The sequence below is a fragment of the Dermacentor silvarum genome, chromosome 6 (genome assembly GCF_013339745.2).
Source record: "Dermacentor silvarum isolate Dsil-2018 chromosome 6, BIME_Dsil_1.4, whole genome shotgun sequence".
NCBI lineage: Eukaryota > Metazoa > Arthropoda > Arachnida > Ixodida > Ixodidae > Dermacentor > Dermacentor silvarum.
The window spans coordinates 133,447,780-133,469,339 of NC_051159.1; the positions used below are offsets into that span (position 1 = coordinate 133,447,780).

Below are 21,560 nucleotides of genomic sequence, written 5' to 3' on the forward strand. Positions count from 1 at the left end.
AAAATGTGTAGCCGTAAAAGTGACATCTTTGTTTCTACTGCGCCGTTTTTAACAACCATCTAATGTCTTCGTTGGAACACCTAGTATATGTTGAACCAGTACAAGATCAGGCCGCGAGCATGAAGCTTCAGGATTGCGAGATTGGCACCGAGTCTGAAGTGGTGACGCAGCGGGTTTATTTACAGGGGGCGCCCTCGGCGGGGAATTTAGACGAGCCTCTGCTGGATCCAGTCGAGGTACTTGGCGACTCGCGTGTAGACGCCCGGGTAGCCGGGTTCCGCACAGCGGCGCCCGAATGATGTGATGCCGATGATGGTGAACCGCTGTTGCTCGTCCAGCAGCATTAGCGGTCCGCCAGAATCGCCCTGCACAGAGACAATGTGATTAGGACTGCCGAGCACGACAGTGTTGCATGCGTATCAGTCTGCGCTCTGCTACTCTGCCGACACTAAATGATTTACCTTGACTATAGCATGTCAACGCATCTTTCATGCGTGTTAGTGAGCATCCACGTGATTTCCCTCAATACGTGCAAGGTTGACATATTTGGCTACTGCTCTTCGCCCTCTCACTATCCAACCGCTTTTAGGGCACGTTATATCAGGCAATAGGGGCGTGAATGTATTTTAAATATAGTTTTCAGGCTATCCATGCATTACTTCATTTTTTAAACAGGGAGGGCTAGAACTCCAGGCTGACCCATTGTGCTTCAACCTCTTCCCTCTGTCCTCATCGTCACTCATCTTGTTCCTCTTTCTCTCCTTCTTTCGCATCACCCAGTACTTGTACTTTTGTATGCTAGACCCCTGCTTCCGCTGTCCCATCGATACACTACATTGAAGAAAGTGCATGAGTTTCACTCTCTTTGTGTGGTCAATATATCGTCCCCTTTCATTTGTTTCGTCGCAGCGTTGTTCGTAAGATATGTTCCCTTCACAACTGAACGGGTGACATCACGTGTTTCATATACAGTTGAGCCCCCAGAACACTCCACGCGTACGCGGAATACAGCAAAAATAAATGCAGAAGTTCCTATTGAAAAAAAAAAAAAATTGACTCGCCATCCCGGCCCTGCGAAAGTAGATGCACCGCGAAGCTGTTTAAACCACCACTACATCTGCTTAGGGTGGTATGCAATGCTTTATTGCTTTAGAGCAATGGTAGTAATAGTAATTTTGACAGCACGCCGCCGCCCATGGCGGTGCTGCAATGGTGAAATCGGCTGGTAGGCTGGTTATTTTATATATATATATATATATATATATATATATATATATATATATATATATATATATATATATACGAAAGGCTAGGGACGTCACTCCCCACGGCTCGCAAGCTGCCGTCGGCGCGGCAGCTTGCGCAACGGTAATCTTTACCGGGAATCGTATGCGGGGAGCGGTACGTGCTTCGCATTGTTATCAGGAGCGCCTTATCAATTATGTGGTTCAGATGATTGTTTTGTGCTTGTTCTTAATTGAAACGTATGTTGTATGCGTGATTTCAAAGAATGTATGCACCGTTCGCTTCTCTTTGCTGACTGCTTGAAGCCTCTGCCTTACGGGGGTACGAGCCAGTGCTCCTGGCCCTGCACTGCCGGGATCGGCCCACATTTTTTGCTGACGGACGCGGACACCACAAAATGCGCACAAACTAAAAGCTAACAGCTTCGCTCTAAAACATAGCCTGGAAGTTAGGAACCTTTGTCGACACATCAGGGGGCCAACTTTCTCTACACGTAAAGGAGGGCGCCGGCAATCAAGCCGCGCTTACCATTCCGCCTTTGCTGCCGAGAATCCGACTCACATAAGGGACGACACCGCTTTTAGCTTACAGCACCTTTGTCATCCAGTGGACGTTGGTATAGGTGACGACTACGGTGGTTATATATACGGTATATAGGGCGAGATACGCACCCTGCAGGCATCCTTGTCTCCTTTCAGGCTGCCCGCGCATAGGTAGTGGTCCGTGAAGGTGATGCTGGTGCGCTTGAAGGACTCCTTGCAGGTGTCCAGAGTCTGGATGGGGATGCGGGTGTCCTGTAGCGAGGCGCTGGACGGGCCGCCGTAGTAGAGCTCGCCCCATCCCGCGATGTTGGCACTGCGACTCTCGTACTGGTCATCGCGCAGAGAGCCGTACGGCAGGCAGATGAGTGCTATGTCCTTGTTCAGGGGCACTGGCCGCCGTAGCGTGAGCACGGCCACGTCATTCAGGTAGGTGCGCGCGTTGAACTGCGCGTGCCGTTCGATGCGCACCACCGGTTCGTCCACCGGGCTGGCACCGTCGTCGTTGCTCAGGTAGTCGTGCTCGCCCAGTCGCGCCACGAACGCGTCCGGAGTGAGCGACCGGTTGCCGCTGAAGGTGCAGTGCGCGGCCGTGAGCACGTGTCGGGGTGTGACGAGAGCACCGCCGCACAGCGGAGAGCGGACGCCGTTGCCGTGCACGTCGATGAACAGCAGGGCCTGCGTGCGGGCGGTATGACTCCTCGTGACGTCAGGTGACATTTCACAGGACAGTGAATGCATCTCCATACCCATTGTCGTGGCACAGGTGCTTCACCGTGTAATATACACTTTATAAAACAGTACATCAATCACAGTAGTCTTACAAACTGAATGGCAAGATACGTTATGGGTACTGGCAACTGAGGTACAGTCACGAGCAAAAGTTTGAGAACTGCAGGTGTAGCTACAAAGGTGAATTTCTCCGTGACCTATGCGCACAGCCTGTAAGTTGTAACACAGGTATTAACGCTGAAACGTGCGAGCACGGCAGTACACAAACCAGTTTGTGACTGCGTTTGGTGGTGAGGAGATGATTTTTATCATTACATTGTTTGTCGATACCGTGGCGCACTAGCGCTAACCATCTCCGACCATCTCCTTCCTTTATTTTTCTATGCGCCAATATAACTGTTAGGAAAATAAAGAGCGCGAGTAGCGATTTCAGTCACCAGCTCATTAATACAAACATTCTGTGGACGAAAGTCATGCACTAGCTGTATGGATTTCACGTTTGTAGGTATAACTATATATTTATCTATTTACTTATTTATTTATTTATTGTTATGGTTCGCACACATAAAAAGAATCACAGGGTAGAAGAGAGCTAGCTGGCAACTGCCACCAGAAGGGGCACAGCGCCTGCTAGCTCTAGAAGAGAAAATGTACATAGAAAAAGAATAGTGAGTGGAGAACACGGGAGAGGTTAAGAGGGAGTGTAAATAAATAAAAAAAAAAGAAATGGGAGGAGGGGGGGGGACAACACAAGAATATCACATGCATGTGTGTCACGCACACAAATTACCAAAAAAACAATGTCGTAGCCTATAATCTGGAGTCTAGATTTGTCGCCATCAAAAAATCCTAAAACTAGGGCTCTGTGCGCTTGATCATGTTTGGATGCAGTATCAACGTGGAAATGTAACGTCATCTGTTGTAGCACATAAACCAAGGGATCGCTATTCTCTGCAAAGTGCGGACCGCTGCGTACTGAAGGAGAGTCAGTTCAATATTAAATTACTCATTGTTTCTGTTGCCCCGCAGGACGCACAGGATGCACTGAGTCACCGACCCTGTCGGTGCAACCGTTCAGCCACCATAGCACGCCCTACCAGTGGTCATGCGGATGGCTTTAATGCAACGCTGTCGTTACTGTTGCTAAACGTCGGTCCATTCGAACAGACCATGATAAATTAATAGGGAAAGGCAACAACGTTTCAGATTCCATTCTCATGAATTGGCAGTCCGCTGTAACGAGCTACTAAGGAGTTCGAAGATTTATTTCCTCTGGCAAGGACAATCAGGCATGAAAGCAGGAAGTTGGGACTTAAGCGGAGCTAGTTATGGATATAAAAGTGTGACCATCCGCTGCGTTTGGTTTAGTTTGTTTTAAAATCCTGGCGCCCTGCGCTGACGAAGCGAGTGACAATACGCCTATCGCGTTGCGTGGGTGTCTCTTTTTAACTGTGTGCCACACAGAGACTCGTTCCCGGCATACTGACAGGTACAGGCTTTGGGATCAAGACACTTACAATCCAGGGCCATGCTCCCAGGTTCGACTCCCTGCCTCCCACGATGCGGACCAAGGCGCTGCTGGCTACGCCGCAATCTGCAAAGAGAACACACTTCGCTCAGCCATTGGCCTATGGCAACAGCTCACGGCGATTCCCACTCTGGCTTCCGAGTGTTGTAAAAGAAGCCTTTAGACGCATGTACTACGTATGTGTCTTTAATGAGACAGATGTAAAAAGATAATGAAAGGACCGCTGCTTACTTGCGACGAGGCGAGATAGGGAAATGTCTACGAGCTATTCGTTAAACTGCTTTCCTTATGTTGACTGCCATCAACTGCTCGTTTAGCTACCTTTATTTTTATTTGTGTTTATTAGCCTTCTTTAGAACAACACGCTCTGCTTCCGCTGCATGCGTGTCACATTTGTGCGGGCAACAAAGACGAAAACAAAATAAACGCGACCTGGCGGATTTCTTTTTTATTCTCACTTTGTTCACGAAGTTATCATGCACTCCGAGATACATTTAAATAGTTACTCTTTCAATATAACAGACACGAATTCGGCCAAGCAATCGTAAGTCAGGATTGTGTAACTCCAGTGCAGCAACGTGCAAAATAATATATATTCCTTACGCGCCACTCGGCGCAAATGGTTGCCTAATTACGTGCTTTAGTCTGCGTTTTGAAGCCAACTTCCTTGTCTGGTTACGTTGAGCAATTATTGCGGCTGATCGCTGTGTTACGAGCAAACCGGAGCGGATAGCCGCTGCGCAATATATACGCCCCTTTCGAAGCTTCTCCTATATGCTTGAACTAAAAGACTCGTGGCCACCCCCTGCTGAAAGAACCACACGGACGCATACGCGTGCAAGATGTACCGCGGCGCCACTATGTAGACATCAAGCGGTTGCGTTCCTGCGACATTCCAAGGACGAGCACTTTCCGGCGTGGCTCATACGAAGGAGATATAATCGCTAATGCGTCGGCGCTGTCCGCGCTCGTTTCGTATTGCTCGCACGAGGAAGTTTGTCTATAGTGCGTCGCGCCGCACGTGAAAACAAAGTCCTGTCCTGCTCTATCCGAGACCTCTCGTTTAAAGGCGACAAACAAATGACTGTTCGAGGAAAAATAAAATGCGGCATGGGATCGGGTGCCAGAAGAGCGCCACGTAGGCACCTCATGGAAACCTTCATATACGAATGGCGGATTCGCCAACGGAGCTACCGTTTCCTGCGCTTCTACAACGGTTGCAGTGAGGCAGAAAGTGACCAGTGCCTTATACGAGTATACTGTGCTTCGTAGACTTGGAAGCTGCAGTGCGGGGTAATCAGGTCAGAAACAGATGACAGAAAAAAGGGGTGTTCGCTATCGCTGTCTTGTAGGCGGTGTACAGTGTCGTGCCAAGTTAACAGTGGCGTTAGCTAACCAATGCTCGAATAAGGGAAGCAGGCACTTGTTGAAGCGGCCATACAATAGTTACCGCAATATGCAGTAGACTTACGTGAAGACGAACACGCATGGGCCGTGAAAATCTGTTCGTCTTATCAGAAGTTCGCTTTAGCAGAAGTAATCAGCAGAATTTAATACCTGCTATTCCTACGGCGCCCAAATATACAAAACACAAAATAATGGATGAAAGAGCACTAAATGCAAGAAGGCAGGCGTAAAAACAGTCGTTCATTAGATTTACGTGACGCAAGGTGTGGCTTTATGCGCTCTTAAGCTATTGCGGCTTGCTGGCTCTGCAAATGTGTACGCTGACACAATAGCTGACATTTCGTCTAGCTTGCTCAAAAAACCCTTCAGTGCCATTATGTTGAAAAAAAATGCCCAAAAGTATTCAGGGCGTTATCAGGCGCATCAGTAGCTGGTTCTTGTGGCTGCTTGGCAGTGTGCTCGCCAATCTACCAGCTCTCGCAGAGGTTTACTGTGGACTTACTCCATTATAGTTTCTATGGAGTCGGCCCTCCTGAATTTTCGCGTCATCGTGGTTGCGCGAGTAGCTGTTCGTGTTCACAGGAACACCATCTGCTTCTCGTGTAGCTGGCAGAGTTGCCTTCTCCAAGTCTGACTCTTATATACGCGTGCCTCTCGCTGAGCAGAGTTGCTTGCAGGCGTCGGTGGCGGCCGCTGAAGTTCGGCTTAACGGAATTCACAATTCGTGTTACGCTGAGTTTCTTCTTTTTCGCATTGGGTGCATGAGAAATCAAAACAAAGGTTCGCGCATTGTTCATTATATCAGAAAGTTCGGCTTAGCCGGGTTTGCTTTGAAGGGAGTCTATATACTACATAACAAAAAATGGTGTTGTCATATTTGTGACTGTCATAATGATTTTTTGTTTAGGGTTTTAGTTTGTTCTGATGATCCGGGCAGGGTGGTGGTGGTGTAGTACGCCGAGTACAGAATTAGGCCGTATGCATGAGCGTGTTTTCTTACCGCTTTTCATTTTAAATAGTCGCTCGCTAGGTGGCTGAAACGCTACGACATTAATGACGACTGTACCTGTCACTCGCGGCAATGGTCGAGGCGAGTAGATATAACAATTGACTCCATAAAGAAATGTGTTGCTGCGTTAGTCCAGGAGGGTTGAAAACACAGTAAATGTTTACCAGGCGTGATGGATGAATGCAAAGTCGCAAGACGTCGCCACCATGCAAGATGTGCTTTGCTTTTGCAGTATATACGTCTGTGCTGGTACATTCGCACTATATGCTAAAACCCTTTACTGGTAACCGTACGCTAGGCAACACTAGGAATATTTCATCTGTCCGCATAAGAACTGCAGTTTTACGGAATACCGGAAACATTGCACCGTCTCGGGGCAGTTTATTCAACCACAAAGCGAGGGAAGCATTTTGTTTCATGCTGTCGATTGATTGATTCGTGGGGTTTAACGTCCCAAAGCAACATTGAAGCTATGAGAGACGTCGTAGTGGAGGGTTCCGGAATAACTTTGATCACCTGGGGTTCTTTAACGTGCACCTAACTCTAAACATGCGAACGTTTCGGCATTTCTCCTCCACTGAAATACGGCCGCCGCGGCAGGGAATCGAACCCGAGACCTAGTGCTCTTTCAAGCTGTTCTCCTCAAAGGTAAAGAGCCACTATACCACGTGTTTCATGTAACTTGCACCAAGCATTAAAAAAAAATATGGTACGTTTTAGGCCATTCTGACCAACAGACATTGCTCGATACTTAGTTCGTTACTGTTCGTTAATGAGCCTGAGTTTTTCAAACTATCTCTTGAAGTGCGACTAGTTAGCTAATTATCTGATCGGAGAAGTTGTAGAGTTGGCCCAGAAACACTGAATGAAGTTGTTTTCATGGTTTTATTACGTGGTTACGGGGTTCTTTCTTGTGGGCTTTGGATATAACGTGTCACATATGGCAAAAAAAAAAAAAAAGATCAGAAAAGGCGTCACTGCGCATTTGTGCGTCCGGCGTGCTGCGCTCATAGATTGTTGTTTGTCTAAATCACCTAATAAATCGTACTTTTAACTCCACAAAGCCCAACTTATATTTCATACGCTGTTTTACATCTCAAAATGCGCATGCAAACGCGGGAAACGAAATATTATTGTAATAATTTTACATGCTGGAGCGAACTTTCAGTTACGGATAGCTGAGTAAGCAAATTACAAAATTATTAGTACTAAATAATTGTCTGTAAATAACATTTTATTGTCATTTTTCGGTACGAATGTTGTCTGCTTTCGAGAAATAAAAGTGATCAACTTGTTTTAATTTTTCTTGATGTGCAATAACGCTTGGGCTTTGTGGGGCTAATGATTGGTTCAAGTTACGTGCATAAATGAAATTTCTTCATTAATAACTGGGGAGGCGCAAGTCTTCTGTGGGCGGAGAGATGGGGGCGTGGCCGGGCTGCACATGGTTCACGGAATTCGCGAAACAGCCGGTACATGTACATTGATGGTTACGAAACTGTCGACGCTTTTATGCCGGCACTTAAGCAGCACGTAGCTCGTCATTGCAACACAAGTTTTGTGCGCTCTGGTTGAGCTCAAAGTCGTAAGGGGGCGCCACCAGCGCCGCTGCTCACGTCTACGTCACCGCGGTATTCCGGTATTCCGTAAATGATCGTGGGCTGCACAGAAAAGCTAAAACTCTATTACTAAGATGAGTGCAAGGAATACACACTTTCCGTGCCCCAAAGCTTCTGCTGCTGTGGTCGCTGAGCGGGAGGCTGCCGTGGACCACCGAAGTGTGGAGGCCGCCGGACTCCTCCTCCGCCACCACCTCCACCTCCAGGAAAGAAGGGCCGCCGACTGGGCTGCAGTGGACGACCCAGGCCCGGGAAGGTATGTTGTGGTACATGAGGTATCTGCCAGCCGTACACGTCGCAGTCAGACGTGCGAAGCGGTTTAGGAATACCATAGAACACAGCGCATAGCAGCCGCATTGACACTGCCACTTGGTGTGCCCTCGTTATGAGCGATTGCAGTGGAAGCAACTTACGCAGCTCAAGTAACTACAGTTACGCCAGAGCATTGAGGTGGGTTGCACAGGAGGATATACAAGCGGCAGGTTTGGTTGCTGTCAGAAGCTACTGCTGTGGTCTTCCTCAGATTGCGATAAACAGACAACAAACAAACAAAAATATTCTGAAGACTGAGTTCGCAAAGCCTTTTGCCTGTGCCCTATAATTGTGTTTAATTGTGTTGGCGGTTGTTTAACTGGATCATGACCCACCATGCAAACTGTATAGGTGGTGTCGGGTACTCAGTCTGCAGCTTTTCATTCGTCCAAAATCCTATTGGTTTAATGATGAAATTGCCCAGCATGCGAGCGAGCGAGTGAATAAATGGATGAAGAAAGAAGGAATGAAGAAAGGAGAAAGAAAGGAGGAATGAAGAAGGAATGAAGTAGGAATGAAATAATGAATGAACGAATTAATTAATCAATTAATAAACAAACGCCTCTGAAAGAAGGAACCGCGTACGTTTCCCGTGGAAGTATACCTGCTGTGGGAAGAAGTTGCCGAATCCGTTTCCTCCGAATCCGTTTCCGCCGAAGCCACCGCCACCGCCAAAGCCTCCGCCAAATCCTCCACCTCCTCCACCACCGCCACCTCCACCACTCTGAGGGCAGCAAACGAGCGATTGACGCCGGACGAAGCCGCACAGCGAGCGGCGTGCCAGGAACTCGTCGTCGAACAGGAAGCGACACTCCTGGTACGGCACGCAGCGGCCTGCCAAGCCCAGCGGTGACTGGCAGTAGCCGCCTGGAGACGGCAGCTCGTTAGCCGGGAACACCACTGCAAGGGGTGTCAACGCACGTGTCAGGAACATTGCAGATTTCCGGACGAACAGTAATGTCTCATTAGAGTGGAGGATACGGGGTTTTGTCTGGCGGTAAAGACTAATGCTCCAATTGGTGCTGAGAATGAGTAGGGTGACACTGTAGTGCGGAGGGACAAGGTGACGCCTGTCACCACCCCGACATAACGGGGGCAGCGTTTAAACATCTGCGTACGCACACTGAAAGTAAAAGTGCATTCGCTTGAGGGCGTTTCCTATTGGCTGACACCAGCTGTATCTTGCGCATGCATAGTTTCCCACAAAAGGTACTAGAGGATTCTCTGAATAGTTCAGTCACCATGGGAATGATGGTTAGTACATGGATTTGTCTTATCTTCGTACCTGTGGCTTCGGACGCTCTTGAGGCGTTATTTATTAGGTTTTATCATTATAAATTTACAAGAAATAATATCTAACCACGCGAAAGCAAGGAGTTGCTATGCACATGCATACTTATTACGTATGATCCCATCTGTAAGGCAGTATTTCGTTGAAAATGATGGACTTGCAAGGTCACAAAGCCGCTTGAAGTCAGAGGGACGGAATTTAGGCAAACCCACGAGCTATCCATCATAGGCAGTTTATTTCCTTCCAGCATAATCATTGCCATGCTGGTTGAACGGAAATACGTGCAGATCCTGTTGACAATAACGCTAGAGTGCCCTTAAATAATTTTCGTAGGAAGCTTTATGTTGCACGCCAGTGTCTGTGCTTTGCATTGTGAAACTGAGCGCAGTGGACATTCTGGAGCATTAGGAACTTAACTCAAACCTAGAGTACAAAAGCAACTTCGTCAGTTACCATCGCTTCTGAGAGGACGGGCGAAGCGACAAGCAATCGTATTTGTGAGGGAAGAAGACCGGTAATCGGGAGAAGGCACGGATCCCGATTGTCATTGCTCTGTTCAAGTACATTCTCTTGTCATTTCTTTTCGTTGCCTGCCTTTCGTTAGTATAAGCCATCTTCTAGTCGACTCTTTGACTCTACTCATGTAGGTCGTCATCCCCCTAATGGTCATTAGTAAAAACTATCCAAGAACAGCTCTCGATTTGCATCGCAAGTGTTCCTAAATAGAGGTGTTTTGAAACTCCGAAACGGGAACAGCGCAAATATGCAGTGATACGTACGTAGCCTCTTCTCGGGCGTCTCCTCTGTGGTCGCCTCCTCATTTGCGGCCGACACGGTGGCCAGCAGGCCTAGCGACAGGAGCACGCACAGTCGCATGATGCCGCCGCCGTCGCTGCTGCTGCTGCGAGAAAGGAAGAAACCGTCGCTGCGTCAGGTCCGCTTGCACGCGTATGCGGAGAGATTTCCGCCGGAGGGACCGCTCGATAAGGCGACGAGAATCTGCTACTAAGAATGACGACAGAGCGTCCACATACGCCAGGAACATTCGCACACGTACCGTGACAAGAGAAGAGCTCAAAGGCGAAGTAGCTCACGTGTGGAGCACGTTAACCATGCACTCAGAACTACAGCGGCGACATTAACTAATACTTGCACCTCCTACACAAGAGGTGACTTGCGACCATTGAACCATGACTTCGTTGGGTAGGTCGGGGCGTTTTGGGCGATGGATGCGGGCACCGCTTAGTGATATCATTCATTTTGAAAAGCGTGGTGTAGAGTCCTTTTCGTTGGTTTACCTCTCTGTGTGTCTCCGTGTGTTTCCTTTTTTAAAATATGGCGGATGCAAATATGGCGGATAAAATATGGCGGATGCAAGCTCGAGAGACCAACTGTAGACCGCCTTCTCGCCCCCGGACATGGTTTACAGCGAACTGTCAGCATTCTCTCGTGAAGTCATGGATCAACGCAGGCAGACTTTTTGTTGCATTTAGCCTAAGCTGAAGTCGCATTTGCCGGTTGATATTTAGATACACATAGAAAATGGACTGGCTCAAATCAAGTGTGGTACCAACAGAGGAACAGTAATGGCATTAGACGAGGGTATATCCTTGTCTAACGCTATGAGCATCAGAAAACTTCCGGTATACCGGAAGCTTTCTGAAGTTTATGGACTGTTCACGTGAACACTTCCTCACCTACTCTGTCGGTGCCACTCTCACTTTAATCTTGAATGAGTGTTATAAACAAGATCTTTTTCATGCGTGAGAGCCAAAATCTTTTTACATGCATTCAATGAGAGAAGAGTCCAATCTGAAATCATCGCACGCACTGGACACTATACAACATGACATTTGGTGAAATAGTAGTTATAGACAATGAACTCTATCTGCCACGGTGACAGTTGAAATTGTTTAATGAACAATCAAGGCCAGGAATTGAGCGCCGAGACCGAGTTTATGTGGATGGTATTTCCATAAATATGACTATTTGAATATTATCAGCTTCCCAATGAGATTGTTACGCTACTCAACTGATTTTTAGGGACCTTTTTTTCGTTGTATTAATTGTGTTTTAATAAGGCATTTTATTTGTTTACGCTACACACTAACATAACAGTCACATGCACGACACATTTTAGACGTATTCCAGGCGTCAGGTCGCCAGTATTACATATCATGATAACCGTGCCGTCTTCACGGCCAAGAGCATACCACTTTGACCGAAAAGTACGTGGAATGTGTTTTGACCGTAGCTCCACTGTCAATGAAAAATGAACAAACCGAGGCGTTGAAGCGAATGGACTGAATAAATTTCGAATATATCTTCAAATATTTACAACTGTTGAGCTTATTTATGGCGGCCTTTCAAATATGACACAGAAGATTTTTTCAAAAGCTAATACCGCGAGGTTAAAATGTGGTTGCTTTTCTTCGTCATCGGATGCAGCTGAAATGAGGCACAACTTGTTTGGCTCATACATGGAAACATTATTGCAGCACTACACAACTCACGGCGTTACGGCTCGCCTGCAGAATACGAAATCACTGCACTTCCGCATGTGGCGCTGCGCATGTAGCTTAGCGTCACGCCGTTTAACAGCGAAAGTGCAGGGCTCGCATTAAAATCCTAGTCTCCCCCGATTTTTCGGTCCTCGAAGTGAACGTAAAACGAAGAGTTCGCTAGAAGCGAATACAGGCTACTATGCTGAACTGTGAATACGGGATCATTGCTGCAGACAGCTTTAAACTCCATCTCGAAGGAACAGGAATGTTTTTCTTCGCCGCGCAAAATGATTTCTCCGCTCTCATGTATATTCAAGTAGCTCCTGAGGTGAAGCCTCATTTTAACTGCTTGATATTTGCGAATCAGCAGTGCCCGCGCAACCTAATTTTTCGATGTTAGACAGAGGATAACGCACCTTTATCCGCAATCACGCTTGATGTTGCAGCAACAAGGCTTCCCAGTTTCGCGGTTACCGCTTACTGTTGCTATATATATATATATATATATATATATATATATATATATATATATATATATACTCTCGCTCCCTCGAAGCTTTCAGCACAGACCATGGTTTCTCTGGGATGAACGCAGTACAGATTGGGGCCGTGCCCGGGACGCTCTTGACCTGGACCTGAATGTCATCGCGCCTTCTCAAAGTGTACTCGCTGAAAATACTCTGCCGCGGCAGCGCCAGGAGGGAAACAACGCCGTGAATGCGCTAGGGGCAACACCGATTGCACACGAGAGAGGCGAATAGACGCATGATACAATCGAGCTAGCCCCAAGCATGTCAGTCGTTAGCTAAAGTATGACCCTTTTGCTCGCTCGCTTCGTTGAGCGTAGCGCTAGCTATGTCCTTGAGAATAATTTAGAGCGTTGAAGAGGTCGCTAACGGAAAAAAAAAGAGAAGCGTTGAAACGGCTTTCCGAAGGCAAACATTCCACGACTTGCAAAGAATGATCGAAATGTTTCTTTCGTGACAGCGAACCCCGAGGATACTCTCGCACAAACTCAGCATGACAGATACTTGTTTCCACACTCATTCAATGGTACGGTCCGCTTCATCCGCTGCTTTGCAACATGGTTTTGGCTGGGGACTCGACAATTCTATGGAAGGGTAGAATTATGATTAGTGTTCACATATATACGTGGATAATTTATGTATTTTAATGTCTAGCTCTTCGAGCCTACTTAGAAGGAATTGACCTGTAGTTGTCGGTGGAGGAAACGTCTTCTGCGTTTTTCATCGGAGAAAGTCGTCGCCCAATTTGCCTGTAATTAGTGCTCGGCGTTAACTGTATCCACTAGTAATGCAGGGAAGATTCTCCCTGTCACTCCGGATGTCACGTTGTTGTGAAACGTCGCTGTTGACGCTGACGTCTCATCAGTAGTGTCGTGGACGCAGACTGGGGCATACATACTCTTTTTTTTTTTTTTTTTACGCTGAAGCTGCATGCGGTGGGAAGTAGGGTGTTTTACCTGTAGTCATTCATGTCTACAGCAGACAGCCGATACGAGCGTCTTCAGTGAAGATGACTGCAGAACAGCTTTGGGAATCCCTCAAGCGGTTTGATTGACCACTGTACGCTTGGAATCTCGGAGTGTTATATTGCGCTTACAAACGTCTCAGGGTATTGGTATGCAAAATTTCCGCTTCAGAAGACCTCAAGGCTCAACCCACCAAGCCTTGCTTGAACGTTCGCAGTCTCGCCGTTTGTCTCACTTTAGTATCGCGATGGCCTCGCCTGTTTTAGGCACTGAATGAAGAAATTTCACGACCCACAGCGTTTGATTAGGGTGTCACACCGACGAACAAACATATGCAATCGCTGGACGCTGAACGATGGACACAAGTGTTTCATGAAAGATCGCTCGAGGTGCAGCACATGAAGGAACACACGAAGTGGAGCGCATAAGAACATCTGTGTCATGCAGCTACACGTGTGCGCAGATGACTCAGTGAATGCGCGTATCGTCGATTTTGCAGCTGCTTCGGTGATTACGCAACTCTGTATCGCTTGGGCGAGCCGCTTCAACAGCACGGTAACTTGCGTTGTAGCTGAGTGCACAAACTCCACAGCAGCGCCGGAAAGCATATTTCATAAAACACAAGTTTCTCCAAGCTCCAGAACTTCAGAAGGACCAACTTTACGCTGAATTGATGAACCATCAACAATTCTCACTGGTGTCTTTCTTCAAGATTACCCTGCATTGCCTGAAGTACTATGCGTTCTAGGGCTTCCTGTATACTAGAGGACAGCGTGAGCCTTCACTCCTGCATGGCTACACAGTTAATTTTGTGCTTTGCCATGAACTGCTGTTTTAATTCAAAAGTTTTCTCATGGAGAAAACTTTGCTCAATCGTGAACCAAAATCCCCGATGTCCTTCATGCACCAAAGGGAGGCTATTATTCGGGCAGTGCACCGGGGTCTCTGCATCTTGGCAGTTTCAAGTTTATACGGTGGATTGCCTCGCGTCTTTTCCTGGACATCCAAACTAGAGGACAGTATAGTTCGTTTAAGAAATGGTAGAAAATGATGTGACATTTATGTACGAACCACTCAGATGAGGTAAACTCCGACCTTACTAGGCCTTGCAAGGCAACGCAGCAGGCAAGCTCCTGCACGCACATGTACCTCACATTCACTTATGACTTTTAGCCTAGATGTGTCCCTTGGCAAACAGAACCGACGACGACAACGACAATGAAGCGTTATCGTTTGACAGCCAAATGGTGATGATATCGAACGCTTTGCATGAAAAGAATAAATGAAGGGTTGAATAAGTGGTAGGCAGAATAAATAACAATATAATTAGCAAGCTTTGATTAGCATGATCTTTTTTCTACCACTGTTTTACAACCCTGCATCTAGTGACGATTAAAGTAATGCTTAATGGTATTTTCTTCCAGAATCAAAGCAGAGCGACAGCATAGCTGCCCTTGATGAGACATTTTTTACGAAACGTGGACATTATTCGAGCGTGCCGAACTCTAATCGTCGTGCTATTTACGCGATGGCTCAAATGTGTACCAGTGGTTGCGCAAGCTCTGCCACATGTGTTTGTCAGGAAGTCGTTGAGAAACCTGGTCGCAATGATTTCTAGCAATAAAGAGTGTAAAATTGATATCGCTATATTACGGCAACTGTACTTAAATAGCGTCCAGAAAGTTTCCACGAGTGCGCTATCACTAGCGAGAGCAAAGGATAAAATTTATCTGCAGGAAAGAAAGAGAGATTGGCCTGCTCGTGGGCATTCTGGCTACTATTCCTTATTCGTGAAGGGGCAAAAGGAAATGGAACGAAAAGTGGCGATGAGGGACAGAAACTATGAAATATGTGAAGGTAATACAATTCTAAAGGAATGAGACATATCCGCTCTCTTCTGAAGTAGCGCGTGCAGTCCCGTCTAAAGAAACTTATGATCATTGTATATGCAGATTCAAAGAAGGTGAACAAAAAAACAGGTAGGCGGAGTAAACTAATAGGGTCTCAACGATGAAAGCGTGCTTCGGCGGTGACGCGAGTTCCGAAAGGATCATGTTCTACAACATCAGCTCACTGTAAGGTACGCTCTTTAACAAGTGTAAGTTCGATGCCTCAAATGGATTCCTAGCTCGATGCCATAATCAATAAAGCAAAGGCGAAGACACACAAACACACAAGTCAACAATTCTGCGAAGTATATCTGGGAAAGAAAACGAGATGCAAGATGTGCAATGATTGAAAGGTCGGCAAGCGTGTGGAGGCAGCAACGACTGCTTGTGCTTCTTTGCATCGCGGCCTCATGTCCTCAATATTTCTCACTGACTCGACTTGATGCTAGCAATGACGTAAAGTTCATTACTAATCTTGATATGAATCTAGTGAGAAGCCTAACAACAACAACACCAACAAAAATGGGGCAGAATTTAGTAACTGCTAATTGTCAAAGTATGCCATGATCTATTCGAAGCGATGGTTTCATGATGCGGTGTTCTAAATGGTACTAAAACTGTCCGTAGTCTGCACCACATTTCGCAGAATAGCGATTACTTACTTGGCCCACCGTGGCGTGACAGTGGCGCAGTTTACTATCGCGCTATCTCCAGGATCGGCCCACTTCTTCCAACGCGCGGTAGACGTCTCGACAGTTGCACGCGCATGCGTCATGGGCGACCTTGCAAAGTGATCTTTCTATACCTTGGATCTCTTGCTAACTTGCGATTTTGTGCACATGGTGACGGCGCTCGCGCACGATCAACACACTTCTAGTTTTCTCTTAGATACCTCGAAAGTGGCTTAAGTCTGTCTACAAAGAAATGCGTGACCGATGGTGGAATCGAATCTGTGTTTTCCACCACTGCATTACCTAACCTAACCTAACCATTAGGTCACGATCATGCGCATGTTTCTCGCGTGCCGAAGTTCCTCTTTTAAACGTCTGGGGCGTTGCGTCATGTGCCAGCTTCTCGCAGTCTTCCGTTGTAACAGCTAGCGCTCTGAGACGCTGTGTTAGACTGACATGCCTTCGGAATCGGCCCATTGTTTTCATCAGACGGATACCTACAAAGTGATGGATGTCTGCTTATGAGGCTATTGCATTAGACCCTTCTATTTTACCGGTCATTACCGAAAGATTTAGGGTGAGGCCATGGTACGCCATATGGTATCTTATGGTGTCAGAAAGGGTTGGTGTACGCTGCGCTCTAGCATATGCGAGCAAAATTCAGGCTGGGATAAAAAAGAGACAAAAAAACTTTATTTAAATAAAAAATAGAAACAAAAACAATATGTTCGATCGTTTCAGATCACTAGCTTTCAGCTTTCAGTGCCGTTTACCCGGCCAATCAAAGCCGAATCTCTGCCGAATCTTGCCTCGCTACGAGTGGCCTTACAAGGTACGCTGTTACACTATAAGGAATCTTCAAAATCTTTGACACCAAGCCTTGCGTTAGAGGTACGGTGCAGCATATTAGACTGTTCATATCTTGTAATCTGCTCAATAACGGAATTTTAAGATTGTTCAAGGGTGTAGTGAGCACTGTGATTTAATAATCAAGCGTGTTCGGCGTATCGGCTGTGGTTGCCAATGCAGCCGCATAAGATGATGACAAGATCTGCTCAAGGTAATGGGGGGGGGAGACGCAAGGTGCGCATAGTGAGTAAGTTCTCTTCTGAAATTCCGCGCATGCTGAATTACATAGCGTTGTGCCTACACCATGTAAATAACGTTACACATTTATGAATATTCCGGATACATAACTGTCACAACAGTTTCTTGCATTGACATGCTCGTGACTCCGCCCGAATTGCACGCCCCTTTTATGTCAGAAGTACAGAGCTTGTGGTGGGAATCGACGCATTTTAACTGGAAGAAGCTTGTCTGTGAACAAGTGCCATGTTCTCGTCAATGACAAATGTTAACAAAAGTGGTGGCGAAAAGTAGCTTTCAGTATCGCAACCTCTACCTATTGATCGTGTGCTTACATGGTGTCGAAGCAAAAAAAAAAAAAAAAGAAGGAAAATGATAATGCAGCAGTCTATAGCAACAGAGCAGTGAATGACGGGTTTGTGCAATGTCCAGTCAGCTTGGGCGTGTCGCCAACTACAATTAGACATTACGCAACTTGAGAGAGAGAGAGTGTGTGTGTGTTTTCGTTTTGTCAAGGACTGCAGCCAAGGTGTGTTAAGTTGTCGTTTATAAAGAGGTGCTGCTTGCATAATTAGGATTCTTCCAACTAGTGCTGTAGAATTAACGCCTTCCTGCCGAATTCACGCCCAAACGTCGATTGGCCATAGCGATTTCAAAATAAACGCATAGCGTTTTCTTGAAAAACTAACGGTGACAAAGAGAGGCTAGGCCTTTGAAACGGGAAAACACATGCATCACAGGTCGACAAGACTTTTACAAGACCCTGACAATAAAGAAGACCCGTTGAGTCGAGAAATAAACGCCCCTGAAACGAACTCAAGAATATTAACCATTCTCGCCCAAAGAACGCCATTCTCGTCTCTAATAAAGTGAATTTCTAAGCCACTCTGCTAAAACATCAACACACTGAGAAACAACCTTACGAAAGTAATTTGCGAGAATTATGGTGGATGTCCAAGAGAGTGCGCGGATATTCCAGTGCGCCGACCAGCAAGCTGATAAGAAATGAGCAAGGAAAAAAAAAATAAAGCAAGGAAGAGAGAGAGAGAGAGAGAGGGAGAGAGAGAGAGAAAGAGAAAATAGATAGAGTTGCTTGACTTGGACAACAGAAGACAGCGTACAGGTTGCGAAGCCGGCATTGTTAGACAAGGACGTGACTGCAGACGCATTTGACTAAGTCGAGTGTCCTGAAGGCGTTTTAGGTTGCACGCGGCGTTAGTTGTTATCTCCCCTGTTTACGCTTTGCAGGGCGCGACGATTCACCACACCTTAGCGCCTTTGTCGCAAATCCTAGACGTGTCTTTTGTCTGCGTACATACCGCTTGGAAGTCCATCTGATTCATTTGTAGTTGTCCTTGCTAGTCCCCGCTTCGCTTTCTCTCATCTGTCGCAACTTTCAAGAACAATGCCAAGGCACGTTTCCCCTTAACGTAATCTTCCTTTTTTTTTATTCATTTCATTTAGTATTCGCTGCTCGGAAGACGGCATGAGTTCGGGCTTGCTGCGCCCAGCACGGCTTCCGCGGAGCGATATCACGTCCTTGACTCCGGCGGTCCAGGGGGAGTCAGGACATCGCCTTTCGCAAGTGTGCGCTTCTCAGCTGCTGGCGCATTTAACCTCCTCACAGAGAACCACCATGGACGCCGCGATGCAGCCAGAAACGTAGTTTATCATCGCTTCCTGGAAGACGCGCAATCGTTCGCGTTCGCCGGCGGCTCGGAAACGATCTGTGCTATTACATTACTGAACGGCAAGGGTTGCTTGTGAACAGACGGAGGAGGCATTGATTGACCTTACTGATGAATGCTTGTCTGTTTCTAAGTGTCTCCGTCGTCCACAATCATAATGGAACCTTTTGTTTTACGCAAGAACGCGAGATCGAGCCGGGTGCTCTGCATTGCACATAACGCGTACGAAATTGGTGTGGCTAAAGCGATGAAAACAAGAATTGCTACCTGTCTGAACGATCAAGCAATCAACGACTGCATTCGCATCTGAAGTAGTGAGAGTTTCGAAAGAAGATGGAACATTTTCCACTTTGCGCGTTTGCGGCCTAATGAATCGACGAATTAAGCCATTTCCATTTCGATCGCCGTGTGTATGTAGATGTCGTTGACAATACCAGAGGCTCTAAAGAATCGATCTACGCGAAGGCCACTGTGGCGACCGTCGCGCAATGAAGAAAACAATTTATCACATCTGTGACGAGTTTTGACATCATGGGGTACGATAAGCTTCCTCTCAGGTGGAAAGTTTCCGAAATAGATCCTGAAAGATGAACCAAGTTCTGAAGTACTCGGACGCCAAATTTCGCAATCTGTGCACGAACGAGATGGAGCGAAAGTAGACGGATTAAATGAAATGTCTTGCTCGTAAAAAGCCGGAGTATAAAAAAGGATTAGAGCATCAGTACGGGTCAGTTTTAATCCACATTCTCCGGCAAGCTGGCTTCTCACTACATCAAACCTCATCCTTCGTTCGTAATTCTTTTCGGATGCACCAACAATAATATGGTATGATTTAAACTAATGAGGGCAAACCCATATCGACCAAGATTTTAGCGCGAACGACGAGAGTTACTCCGGTCACTGTGAAAAAATGAAAACCAAGAGAATAGCTCTAAGTGACAATAAGGCGGGTATGCGGGGCCCGGTGCGTTCATTTTAGCTTAACGAAGGGGGATACGCCATTCAATAACCCCGCATTGCTGGTTGTCTCGTAAATATGTCCTAGATTAGTCACCCGCAGTGCGTGAGTCTCGAACAGAAAAACAAGTTTGGCAGATAAACGGGGTTCAAAGGTGAAAGTGGGTTCTCCGAAAAAAAGAATACAAGCCTTCCGCCGAGTACTAGTTTTCCATCCGAAGTCACTGACCGCGGTTGCCGAACTGGTATGTAAGGCAAGCAAAGAACAGCGCACACCGATGGATGCAGTCTTCGTCCGGTGTAAGCGAGAACAAGTCCTCAAGCCCAAAACAAAGCTTATCGAACTCGCGCGCGGTGCGGGCGCCGATTCGAAACACGCGGGCTCTTGCTCTAGTGAGAAAAATTTATTTACCTTTGCGCTGCCGAAGTCAGATCAACCACCTCTTCACACACAAGGGCTTTCGGCGCCCAAAATCAACCGGCCGGTCCAGGAAGGCCCAATCCAAACTTGCCCTGACCACAGTGAAAAAAAGCTGCCGTTTCTTGAAGGCGAACTTTTCCGGCGGTGCACACCACGTGAGCTTCACGCAGGGTTTTCCTCACACACCGAGAAGACCAAGCGCGTGAAAGGGGTTCACGATGCGTGGGCGTTATGTGAGCCGCGCTGGTGCTTCGTACGCGGTCAGGGGGGGGGGGGGGGGGGGGAGGAGTCACCCAGATGAAACGGGAGAGGAGATTGGGTGAACTGGTCAAAGCGCGCTCACGGCAACCTCAACGCAACTGAGCGAGCGAGCGGTGTCGGCCCCAGCTAAGGCAGCCGAAAAGAACACACCGAGTCCACTCACCCGTGGGGGCTAGTCGCAGCAGAATGGCGACCCACCGGGGAAATCAGCCCCCGGCGGCGGATCGCCAGAGAGAGCGCGGCGGCGCTGCGCTCAAGGCCAACCGCCTTCGCCGCCGCCGCTGTATGCGCCAGTCAACCAGCTACTGCGCCACTCCGTAAGCGAGGGGGGTTTCCCCAAAGAAACATTTTTTATTGCCGGATCGGGGCGACACATACATGCACAGCGGCCGCCACCGAGAGACCTCCGAGAAGTCGGCATCTTCTGCGAGGGACGGCACCCGAGCAGTGATCAGGGGAGACACTGCGAGGAAGGACAAGACAGTGTGCGCGACGCACACACTCGCACACACACACTGGAGGACAACTTGTCGCGTTGATCTTGTCGCGTTGTTGCGTCGCTAGTCTCGGGGCGGCGACTGGAGTCGCCGCGACGCGACGCGGTTTTGGCCGCCGACGACCCGATGACCCCCAGTAGCCGGAACAGCCGGTATACGCCAGCAGCTTGTAAAGCTAGTCCTACCCGTCGCGAGATGGGCACCGCTTACCAGGCGCGAAGCAGGAACTGCGCATGCGTGTCAGGCACAACCGGCATTAAGCTGAACCCTCAAAATTCCAGGAGAGGAACAGACACGGCGTTTTCACGTTGAAGACACTAAGAATTGCTTAAGTGTCGGTGCGGCGTTGGTACTTCCAGTTTCTGCTCGGGCGCATTCCGCTTACTTCCCGTAAAAACTGTCACCTCGCAAC

The 21,560-nt window shown here is 47.5% G+C and overlaps 2 protein-coding genes across 5 annotated transcripts in view; both read right to left on the reverse strand.

The window, feature by feature from the left end:
- Positions 1-159: 159 nt before the first annotated feature.
- Positions 160-20,839, reverse strand: LOC119456060 (proclotting enzyme-like). 4 transcript variants are annotated; one of them, XM_049669522.1, is made up of 7 exons: positions 20,815-20,839; positions 10,462-10,580; positions 8,996-9,291; positions 8,175-8,358; positions 4,034-4,110; positions 1,917-2,462; positions 160-365 (listed from the first exon to the last, which is right to left on the reverse strand). In XM_049669522.1, the coding sequence occupies exons 2-7, from the start codon at positions 10,556-10,558 to the stop codon at positions 207-209; spliced, it is 1,359 nt and encodes a 452-aa protein (XP_049525479.1). In that variant the 5' UTR covers positions 10,559-10,580; positions 20,815-20,839; the 3' UTR covers positions 160-206. The 4 variants fall into 4 exon arrangements, with proteins under 4 accessions (XP_049525479.1, XP_049525478.1, XP_049525480.1 ...); XM_049669521.1 differs by lacking the exon at positions 20,815-20,839 and adding an exon at positions 20,382-20,801; XM_049669523.1 differs by lacking the exon at positions 20,815-20,839 and adding an exon at positions 20,382-20,801 and having other exon boundaries at positions 8,175-8,307; positions 10,462-10,583.
- Positions 20,840-20,988: 149 nt separating this feature from the next.
- Positions 20,989-21,560, reverse strand: part of LOC119456061 (receptor expression-enhancing protein 5-like) — a 60,364-nt gene continuing 59,792 nt past the window's right edge. The window contains exon 4 of the mRNA XM_049669525.1: positions 20,989-21,055. The gene's annotated coding sequence lies outside the window, so the exon portion shown is untranslated. The remainder of the gene's footprint in view (positions 21,056-21,560) is intronic.

Bases quoted from the DNA above. Each gene is read 5' to 3' on its own strand.
- LOC119456060 (XM_049669522.1), bottom strand. From the start codon at position 10,558: ATGCGACTGTGCGTGCTCCTGTCGCTAGGCCTGCTGGCCACCGTGTCG. The intron at 8,359-8,995 runs GTATACTTCCAC...TACGGCTGGCAG, and splicing joins GCAACTTCTTCCCACAGCAG to ATACCTCATGTACCACAACA. The intron at 366-1,916 runs GTGCGTATCTCG...GTCTCTGTGCAG, and splicing joins GAGACAAGGATGCCTGCAGG to GGCGATTCTGGCGGACCGCT.